The 11,584-nt window shown below is 43.7% G+C and overlaps 2 protein-coding genes across 2 annotated transcripts; both read left to right on the plus strand.

Annotated features, from left to right (window-relative positions):
• The first annotated feature begins 8,731 nt into the window (after positions 1–8,731).
• Positions 8,732–9,818, plus strand: LOC147852414 (uncharacterized). The gene has a single exon (XM_087333899.1). The coding sequence runs from the start codon at positions 8,856–8,858 to the stop codon at positions 9,816–9,818; it is 963 nt and encodes a 320-aa protein (XP_087190025.1). The 5' UTR covers positions 8,732–8,855.
• A 123-nt stretch (positions 9,819–9,941) lies between these two features.
• LOC147852415 (galactomannan galactosyltransferase 1-like) lies at positions 9,942–11,179 on the plus strand. The gene has a single exon (XM_087333771.1). It carries the CDS (start codon positions 9,957–9,959, stop codon positions 10,620–10,622), a length of 666 nt encoding a protein of 221 aa, XP_087189897.1. The 5' UTR covers positions 9,942–9,956; the 3' UTR covers positions 10,623–11,179.
• Positions 11,180–11,584: the final 405 nt, after the last annotated feature.

An 11,584-nucleotide genomic window follows, 5' to 3' on the forward strand; every position in this document is an offset into this window, starting at 1 on the left:
CCGGCCGGATGAAGCCCACTCTTAGGAGTTTGTCGATTTCCTCTTTTACTTTGGCGGCGTAGTTGGGGTTCATTCGGTATCGTCGTTGCGCCACTGGTTTCGCGTCCTTGCCTAAGTGGATCTGATGCTGATATAATTGAGGGTCCAGCCCTCGCATGTCATCGTATGACCAGGCGAATACGTCGCGAAACTCCGTGAGAAGTTTGATCATCGCCGCTTTATCTTCCGGCTTCATTTCTTTGGCGATGTGTACCGGCTTTGATTCGTCTTTGCTTCCTAGGTTCACTTCGTCGAGCTGGGATGCTTTTACCCGTTGGGAAACGGCCATTTCCCGTTCCAACGCTTCCTGTGCTTGCCGTAATTCCCGAATCGCATCTTTGTCTGGTTCGGCTTCGGTGTCGTCCCGCTGCGGCAAGTATGCGGCTACGGCTTCAGCTACGTCAATCTCGAAGAGTGGTACGATCTTCGGATGTTCCTCCAAGTACTGGGCTTCTTCGTCGTCCGCCAATCCTTCAAGCATGTTCACACATTCCGCATACAGCGGTGTGCATTCCTTACCGTTGCTCGTCCGTGGTTGTGTCGGTACCCGGACCTTGGCTTTTCCGCGCCGGAAGGTAATCATATTTTTTCGCCAATTTTGCTTGATGTGTGCTGTTTTCAACCATGGTCTGCCCAGCAGCAGTGGGTACGCGCCTTGCGCCTGTAGCTGCAGCACTACAGCCGAGATGTGAAATGTGTGGCCTCCTATGGTGACTTCCAATTTCCGTATTAAGCCCGTCGGCCGTACAGAGCTCGTATCCGCCATCCGTAGCCAGAACGGACATGGCTCCCATTCATGTATACCCAAGGCATCACACGTGCGAAGGCTTATTACGTTCACTCCGGAACCTCCATCGATTACTGTGCCGGGAAGTTCGTGCCCTTTGACAATAGCTGTGATCACCGGACTACTAGTGTCCACCACCGTCGGTCCCTCCTCCGGATTCGAGAAAAGGACTGGTGCCGGTGGAGCTATACCATCTGTCATGACCGTTTTCAGTCCTTCTGTGAATCTCGGCACGAGCTGCAAGAGTCTTCCTAATGGTAACGTGATCTGACATTCTTGTAGTGCTTGCCATGTCTCGTTTTCTGGGTGGCTACCGCCGGCACTCCCTATGGTCTTCGCCTTTTGCCGTTCCGCGTCCGCGACGTTTCTTTCATTGGCTTCCTTCACCCATTCCGTCGCCTGTTTTCGTATGGCCTCTTGTGTTTCCCATTCTTTGGCCATGCCTTTCGACCGTGTGGTTACTTGCTGTAAATCCGCCACTTCCGGAACCACCATATTAACTGCTGGTCGTTTCTCGTAGCTCTTTACCGGGCACTGGTTACTGTAGTGGCCTTCCTGCCTGCAGTAGTAGCAGTACTCTTTACGGGTATTGCTGGATTCAGCATTGCTGGTAGCCGGAGTCGGTCCCGTAGCGAGTGGTGCGTTCTGTGCCGGTTGGCTCCTTGGGGTTCCATGTTCCGGGTCCCTAGGGTGACCACCTTTCTTGAAATTACGTTTCTTATTATTCTTATGTTTATTTCGGTAGTCCGGTCGTGGTGGATCGTAAAATCGGCCGTAGTCCTCCTGGTGCCTTCGGTAACCAGGGGAATGGTCTCTGTCGTATTGCTCGTGTCGCCTGTTGGGCTCTCGATAACGGTCCGATCGCTCATACCGGTCGTAGTTATCACGCCGATTCCCGTACCGGCCATCATTCTCTTGCCTGTCTCCGTACCGGACATCCTGTGCCTGTCGGTACCGGTTCATTTTTTGCCAACGATCTTCCTCTTCGTCTTGGCTGCTTCTTGGCTCGATTCGTCGGACGGGTGGTGCTTGTCGGTTTAACAGGTTATACTCGCACCGGTCCGTTGTATGACTCTTGGATTGACAAATCACACACTGAGTGCGCATGGTGCACTCTACTGCCGAGTGTCCGGCATTCAAGCAAATTGTGCATTGAATTGCCTGCCGGAACCGGAGATCTTCCTCGGTGGGTAACGCCCGTTGCAGTGTTCCCAGCGTAAGCCATGAGCTTGTCTTTTCCATTTCTCTGACCCGGTCAATGACCTGATCGATGGTGCATCCTCGAAAGTCGATCACTGTACACACCGTGCGTAACGGTTCCCGGAGTGCGTTTAAAAATATCGTCCGTAATTCCTCCTCCGGGGGTGCACGGGCAAGCTGGCTATGCATTCGTTGGAAACGGATGACGAATTGGGGTATGCTTTCCCCTGCCTCCTGCCGGATCGTATAAAACAAGCCCACCATTGTCGTCTGGTCGACCTCCTTGTGGAAAAAATGCAAGAATTTTGCTTTTAATTCGGCAAATGTTGTGATGGTCGCCGGGTCCTGCGACCGCCGCCATCGTGTCGCTGGTCCCTCCAACGTGACTCCGAATTCCGCTATCTTCGAGCGTTCTTCTTCCTCCGGTGTCATTCGCTGGGACGTGTGATTTGCTTCCCATGTCTGCTCGAAGTCATCCACATGCGCTTCCGCATCCGGATCATCGCGGTACTTTGAGTATTGGAACGGCATGTCGTCGTCCAGTATTAAGCCGCGGTTTAGTGGCGTTTGTTGATATTTTTCCGGTTCTTTCTCCGGTTCCACTTCCGGTTCTTCTGCCGGTCCTTTTTCCGGTTCTTTTTCCGGCTCTTCTTCCGGTACCTTTGCCGGCTCTTTCGTTGGTGTTGGTGGCTTTGCTTCTTCCACTTCCGGTGTTGGTGGGTTGACGGCTTCCGTTTGCGGTTCCGGATAGCCCTGGTTGAGCGGTTCCGGTTCTGGAGTCGGCGCGGTATCCGACCTGTCGTCTTCCGGGCCGCCGGGGGTATCGTTGCTGCTCCGGTAGTTCGTGTGCACGCTGTATCCCCCTTCGGAATCCGATTCGTAGGCTGAAAAGGCTTCTGCCTCGTTTTCTCCGCTTGCCAGCGCCTCCAGGAGTCGTTCGGTTTCCCGGAGACTACTTAAACTGCTTCCGTCGTCCTGGTGGCGAGTTTGCCGTAACCGGAGAGATTCCTCCGCGACTCTCCGGATCTCGTTGGAGAACGAACGATCCGAGCGAATTTCCTGCGCTGCTTGCTGGAAAGTCTCACGCCGTCTTTGCCGTTCTGCGAGACGTCGAGCTCGGTCTGTAACCAAGTCGTGCGTTGGTCTAGTCATCCATTACCGTCGTTCGCTGCGGGAAAGCAGGAATCGTGGTCGCCAAAACTGTGTTATTCTCTTAGCCGGACAAGGCCTAACACAAGGTGTCACGGAGACACTTCACCAAAGGGTGATTACGGCATAGGATTAAGATTCAACGATTACACCGACTTACGTAGGTTACACTATTAGATTGCTTTGGTTAATTACACGCGTAAAATATAACAGTGATTACAGAACGGAAATCAAGACAGAAGTATAAACAACATAAGCTCTACTAATTATCCGCTGTCATTACAATGGGGTCCGGGCCTTTAAATAGGTTTCCGGCCCGTAGTACAAAACGGTGCCTCTCGCACCTATTCGGGATCCGTCCGGATCTGGAACGGCATACCGTTTCTAGTCCGTCCGTCCACACTATGCTCATTTACAACCATATCTAATTAATTCCTTCACTCCGTATTTTGGACTCCTTGCCGGCCGGTAACAGCCCCTAATTCTACAGCAGAAAAGGCAAAGTTATGGCTATCTCTTTCTGATTATGCGAGTTTAGCGGATTGTTGGTTGGTGGGAGGTGACTTTAATATGATCGAGGATGTTGCTGACATAATGGGAGGTATAACTACTACAATTTCAGGATGGGAAGCTAAGTGTTGGGACTAATTTTGTTTTGTCTATGGTTTGCTAGATTTATGGAAGGTGCATTCATTTTCACGTATACAAGGATCCCTTTAGTTTTCTAGATCAGATGGGAGTTTGGTTGCTACAAATTTGTCTCGACTAGATAGATTTTATGCTATTAGTGTTTTTTGGGAAGCAAGTGGATCCATAGGAATTGGGATCATCTATCTCTAACCACGACCCTCTGAAGTTACATGTTACATTTACTAAGAGGCGATACTCTAGGTAATCGTGTATCCCTCCTACATTGTTATCTGATGATAATCATCGGATGTCAATCACTCAGATATGGTCAAATTACAATTTCTCGGATGACTGTTTACTTAGCAATATGGCTCATGCCATACTCGATACAAAGATCCTATTCACAAAAATAGTTTCAGCCTCTGTTTATCACTGCAATTCAGAAATTGCCAACCTACGTCGTGCTCTTGCAGCAATACAACAATTGATGGAAAGGTATCCAACTTCATCTATGTTATGTTGTCATTTGCTGCAAGTAAACAACAATTTAAGGGAAAAATAGTAAGCATGCTTGATGTTCTTTTACTATCGTAATGTTGCTCGTTGGTCGCAAAGGGAAGATCGGGTCAATAAGGAATTCTTCAATCAGTTTAAATGGAAAAATAGACCTCCTTCTATTACTTCTTTGAAGCGGCTTGATGGATCCGATACGCCAGATGTCTCTGAGATGCGAAGTATAGTCTCGGATTATTATCATAAGTAATTGTCAGATGTCTTTGAAGTAGCTTGATGGATCCTATACGTTAGATGTCTCTGAGATAGTTTTTACAAGAAACAAGTTGTTCTTGCAACTATTCAACAAAAGGTTACATATGGAATGGCCTCTCAGTTATTACAACCATTTACATCTGAGGAGGTTTTTGCTACGGCTAAATCCTTAGGTAAGGATGTTTGTCCGAGAAACAATGGAATAGGAATTGGCTTCTATTTGAATTATTGGGATTTTCTTGGTCCTCTCCTTACTAGAGCAATTAATTTAATATTCTCAATGGGTAATATGCCAGCGGAATGGATAGAAGGAATCATATATATGATTCCTAAGTCGGATGCTCAATGTGATGAAGTCTCCAAGTGGTGGCCAATAACATTGCTTAATGTTGTGTATAAGATTGTGGCAAAAACTATTGTTGTTAAACTACAAGTTGTATTGTCGTCTATTATTCATGACACACAATATGGCTTTCAGCAAGATAGAAGTATTTTTTATAATATCTTTTTGTTCTAGGAAATGGTTGCATTAGCTCAGCAACATAAACAACAACTTGCAGTATTATTGCTTGACTTTGAAAAGGCATATCATAAAGTTGATTAGGACTTTCTTGAGGCAGTGCTGTCAAGATTAGGTTTTCCTGCCACATGGATAAAAGGTGTTTCAGCCCTTTATATGCATGCTTCTAGTTCAGTTTTGTTTGCTGGAGAATACGGGCCACTATTTCCTATCTACAGGTCTATTAGGCAAGGATGCCCTCTTGCCCCATTTCTTTTTATCTTGTTTGGGGACGCTTTGTCCTCCTACCTAAGATCGTCAACTGTTGGTATCAAAGGTATAGTATTACCTATTACACAATCCACTGTAGTGGATGTTGAGTTTGCAAATGATACAACCCTCTATGTTGACGAGGAGATTAATCTCGTCTGTGTACAAAATGCTTTGCGGGTTTTCTCAGATGCTACAGGTGCATCACTTAACTGGAATAAGTCAGTTGGCCTTTGGGTGGGTGCAGGAACTCATCTTGAGTGGTATCCAGGTCCTGCTTTCCCATGGCTTCATCATGGTGAGCCAATTCGATATTTGGGATGTATGGTTGGAATAGATTTAAGGCCAGAAGCAATGCTATCTCCGTTACTATTATCAATAAAACGTAAATTATTGTATTGGGATGCCCAACAATTGTCTTTTGTGCGCCGGGTTCTAGTAGCAAACACAGTACTATTGGCATCAATGTGGTTTATAGCATCTATGTGGCCATTTTCTAGATCAGCAATAACAAAAGTGCAAAGCTTGATCCGTAATTTCCTTTTGAGGGGGGAACATGGCTCTCCTACAGTAGCCAAAGTTGCTTGGAATGTGTTGATTCAACCTAAAATCAATGGAGGCTTGGGTTTGATAGATCCTTTGATGCAGTCAAGAGCTCTCTTGACTAAGTTTGTTATCAGAGGATTGTTGCCAGGATCAGAAGCTTGGAAAGGAATGTTTTTAAATCAGTTAATGCAGTTAACTCCTAACACAGGAGGAGCATGGTCACCCTCTCTAAAGTGGTTGTTCTTGAATGACGTGAAAACGCCAAGGCGGAATCTTGCATCCAATAGTTTTCTGCTAGGAATCATAAGAGCGTGGGATGCAATTAAATCATTTTTGCTTAAGGACAAACCTTCTACCGGGATGCATTACTTAATCAACCTATGCTTGCCAGTTCTCTATTTCGGGATAATGCAGGAAAAGTATTGGGCTTGTGAACTCACCTTGCTTGGGGTAAATTGGATAATGGGCTAGTTGCGTCTGTAAGAACTTGAACTCAATTTCAACAAATGTCACAAGAAGATCAACTTGCACATCTACAATCAGTTCATGGTGCCAAGATAACGACAGCTACCTTATCAACAACATATTCTTCATTTTTTACAACCTTCCAACCTAGGCAGGAACATCTATGGTTTGGATGCTTCACAAATGATACATTGATGGTTATTAAGGGCGTTCCACCTAATGGTTGCATTTCTTATTTTGAGGTCCTAGACAACAATAGATTGCAATCTTATACCTTTGATTGCAGTTATCTACAGGACTTGAGAAGTGCACTAGTCAGAGTGGTTGCTAAAACTAGAAAGAAATGGGTCCTTGATCCTTATCCGTCAATTGCTCATATGTGTGATATCCTGTGGTTATACGCAAAAGATCTTGTTGCAAGATTAACATGGGATCCGGGGGGTTGGCTTTGGTCACACTCCTTGGGGGAAAAGATCGTAAAAACCCCCTTCATTCAGTAATCAGTAAAACTGGGAAGATCATTACTACTCTGTAGGAATGTAATGATACCAGCAGGTCAGAAACATTGGACCAATTGAGGTCTCTCAAATTTGCATTTGAGAACCTACTAGAAATGGATCTAGTCATTCAAGGGCCCAACTAAATTTATTCTCTTTCGATGGTTATTAGTGCATATGACACTACTAGTTGGTCATTCATTGGAAGGGAATGTAGCACCCAATTTGCGGCAATGTAGCGTTTGCCATGAACCTCAGGAGACTACCAAGCATGTCCTATGGTCTTGTTCTTTTGCTCAACAAGTATGGAAGAACGTCATGTCTTTATTCCTAACAATCAATGTAGGTTGCTTATTCTCATGGGGATCAGCGATATGGGGAGTATTACATTCCAGCTTGATGTTGTATGAGACAAACGATGTTCATGAGGCAATGAAAATACATAATAGAATATTGATATTAGTTAGTCCCTTCCAGCAACCTCGAAAGTAGGTGCGATCTATCCAAATTTGGAAAACAAGGACCACAATAATGTTATGGGCATTATGGAAATATCGATGTAACCAACTTTATGATGCGGTAGACATTCATCTCTCAGATGTGTTGTTTGAGGTATGGGAGAACATGCTAGTAGTAGTCCGTGCCAGTATGATAATATGCAGGGTTCCCCAGATACTGTGAACAAGAAAAGGAAAAAGCTTCTTCACTTATGGAAAAAGGTGCCCTTGTTTACAATGTCAACTCAAGAGCCTCAATGGCAATATCGATTTCCATGGACTCTTTCTTGAATATCAACAAATGTAAACATCTTCTACAAAGTTTGATATTTGGTACTAGGAGTATTTTACATCGTTGTATAAGAAAAGTTGTAACCTCCTTGGTAGCTAGGTTTAAGTTGTAGCCTTTGGGCGTTTTTTCTTAATACTATTGAAGAAAATCCTTTAAAAAAAAATATTGGCGGCTTCAGTTTACATATAGATATATTTGAAGCATATAATTAATAACTTTTTAAGTTGGTGTTATCAATAAGACATCAAGTAGAGTTTTCAAGAACATGGAGGTGTCCTCAAAAGACCGTGTCTATTTTTTTCTAAAATTTATGTAATAATCAAGGTTGTCATCCTTAACAATCCCCCTTCCTGTCATCTCCTCCTAAGCCCATTAAGTTAGTTAGTTCACATCTCCCCCAATTTTTGGATTCTTAAAAGACATTGTGATCAAGTGGCGTGCACTCTTCTCCTTTCCCCATTCAAATTACCTTTTGTTTATAATATATATTGTTATTGCTGAAGATGAATTGATACTTCCGAGGTATGTATATCCTATTATTCATAGTTACTTCCAAGGCACATGACATTGAAGAAGATGAATTGATCGTATGTATATCCTATTATTGCTTAAGAAGATGAATTGATACTTCCGAGGTATGTATATCCTATTATTCGTAGTTACTTCCAAGGCACATGACATTGAAGAAGATGAATTGATCGTATGTATATCCTATTATTGCTGAAGAAGATGAATTGATACTTCCAAGGTATGTATATCCTATTATTCGTTGTTACTTCCAAGGCACATGACATTGAAGAAGAAGAAGAAGAAGAAGAAGGTGAATTAAAAAAACACACACGATGTTGTAACGTGGTCTTCTTGTATGTCATAATACATTTTTTTATTTTCAGCTTCACAACTTGAGCATATAGTAAGGACAAGACTGAAGACGTCTCCGCTCTTACCATTGTTTGTCAATGCACTTTATTGATATGTGATCCTCCTACCTACCATATGTATGTATGTATGTATGTATGTATGTATACTGCTACTGCATCATGTAGTAGTAGTAGCAGCAACAGCAGCAGCAGCAGCAGTAGTAGTAGTGTTGGTGGTGGTTCTTTTTCATCTTTCTTCCTTATATGTATACTATACTTACTACTACGAACGAAATAGCGCTTGATCTGAACATATCAATTTGGAACAGCAGATAAACCAATATAATAAACAAACCATGCATTTTCATCCTCATCATTCTCGACCTCAATCAACCAGCAGCACTATGGTAGCTCCACTTTCAGTGTTTGGAAGCAGCGTGTCCATTACACAACAAACCTTCATCGTCACAACATTTCTGGCTTTCTCATTCCTTGTCGTTGCATTTCTTCTCATGGGGATGGCTGGCGGCGGCGGCGGCAGTTCACACGTATCCCCCTCCCACTCCCCCGTGGGAAGAAGCCTCCTCCTCCTTAATATTAGACGTCGCCTGTCTGCCCATTCTACTACTCCTGTTCCTGTTCCTGTTCCTCTTGGTTTTGGTGGCACCATCCATATGAAGAAAAGAAGCAACCCCAGCATCGCTGAAGTTGCCACAGTCTTGCATGCGCTAGAAGGGCTTTATAATGAGGAGGAGGAGGAGGAGGAGGAGGAGCAACCACCTCCACCTCCACCTCCACCTCCACCTTCTTCCTTCATGCTCATCACCGGAGGAGGAGGAGGAGGAGGAGGAGGAGGAGGAGGAGGAGGAGGAGGAGGAGGAGGAGGAAGAGGAGGCTCTTGCTCCACATCTATCGGCACCCACCTCCTCACAAAGGCTTACAAAAACAAGGTGGACTATTGCAATATTCATGGTTGCAGTGTGAGGTACATTCTGGAAAGTTGGGGAGCCGCAGGAGGTTCACCAGCACCTGTCCTCCTCACACTTATGCACTCCCATCCCTCTGTACAATGGTTCCTGTGGATGGATACCCAAGCCCTGTTCACGAATCTGACCTTCGCATTTCCTTTCCACACTTACACTGCATGGGCCAAACATTTCATAGTTCCTACCTCTCTAAGCAAGGTCCTAAAAAACAAAAAAAAATTTAAAAACCAAGTTGAATCTCATTCATTTCATGAAATATTCAATCTACTAATAATAATATATTATACATACAGTAATAAAAACTTTCGACCTTCATGTATATACATAATTTAACTGACGGTGCACCAAATTAACCGATAATTCTGAGCGTAGTGTATAGACTTAGTATAAATCTACATTATGCATGGATGCAAGATTTCCGTACTACTACTAGTGTACATACATTATAATTGATTTCTTAGTTTCTTCTACATGCAGGAAATCAAAGGATCTGATTGGAATTCTATAAATCCTACTATATTTCTAGTGAAGAATTCGGATTGGTCGTTGAAGTTTCTGACGAAGTGGAAGGAAATGATGAAGGAAGAGACCGTGGATTTAAAGATGATGGTCACAAATTTAGGTGCAGGGCAGCAGCTACATGTGGGTGAGAGGGAGCGAGAGATTGAATCTGAGGAGGAGGAGGAGGAGGAGGACAACGTTAATATAATAATACCAGACAATGTTCCATTAGGCTCTAGTAGTAGTATGAGGTATAAGGATTCATTGGTGGAGCTGTTAGCAGAAAGCAATGGAGAAGATCAAGGAAAAGTATTTGTGGAGGATGGATACTATTTACATGGCCGTGGGGACTTCATTGTGGAGAGTTATGAGAAGATCATACAACAACAACAACAACAACAACCTTCAGATTCTTCTTCTTCAAGAAGCAATGATGAGAAGAAGCACAGGAAGAGGAGGAGGAGGACATCATGGCCCTTCATTGTGCACTTCAGTGGTTGTGAGTTTTGTGTATCTCCAGCCCATCTCTCCCAGCCTTGCTTGTCTGCTTTTCAACAAGCTTTCCATTTCGCCGACAACCAACTCCTCTCCATTGTTGGCCTGCAACACCAGCACCTCTACACCACCTTGGCCTAATTTAATTGAAACATGGTTTTCAGAGCTGCATTCATTCCTTCAACTTACTTACTTACTTACTCCTCGCACTGCATGCATGCATGCCTCCCTCCCTCTCACATACATTATTATTAGTTGGGTTGGCAACCAACCTAAATTTGCTAAATTCACCAACTAATCCATCGGGGCCATGTTATGAGCTGCTGATGACAAGACTACTACATCTCAACCATCAGCATATATTTTTAGTGCCATGACACACACCTCAAGCAATCTTACGATTTCCTCATGGAACCATAATTTGTCAAGTTTGGTTAAATCCCATATTATAGGGAGGGCATCCTTCCTTTCTTGAATTTGCTTCTATATCGGACACATCCTTCGAGTGTTGTTAACTCTTCGTTTGTGTCTAATGTGAACCTTTGCATTTATTGAACCATATATATGTATGTATTGTCCCACATAGCAAAGTCTTCCTCCATGTCTGGTCATGATGTTAAGCCTGAACCGAAAATGTGTAGATTGCATGCATCATCATGGCTCACCAGCATACGAATTTCTAGTCTCAACGGATAGCACAATCACTCTCCCACCCGGTGCTTCTTCTTCTCCTCTCTCTCTCTCTCTCCGATCATTCCCTAGCTATCCTCATCTAGTACTTCAATCTTTCTTCATAAAGTTATGGATAATTAATTTTGTTATGGTTCAAAGAACATCTCATGTGTTCCTTACAATGCTCAAGTTGACCACATTTGCTAAGCCTTTCAGAATTGAAAATGGTCTTTTCATCCAAGGGTAACACCAAATAAAGTAATTTGCCATTAGTGGCTGTACATAGTATATGTATGCATCATTATTAAGGTGATCCAAAGGTGTATCAAGTTATAGGAGGATGGATGGATGATGTGAGTGTTAGAATAGTAATATTAGAAACAAGACGTTATTTTGAAATGCACATAAGATATCAAAACCGGCTTTAGCTC

Source organism: Azolla caroliniana, unplaced genomic scaffold (assembly GCF_043228905.1).
Source record: "Azolla caroliniana isolate FFs.n. ecotype wild unplaced genomic scaffold, voAzoCaro1.0.p SCAF_18, whole genome shotgun sequence".
In the NCBI taxonomy this organism is placed as follows: Eukaryota; Viridiplantae; Streptophyta; class Polypodiopsida; order Salviniales; family Salviniaceae; genus Azolla; species Azolla caroliniana.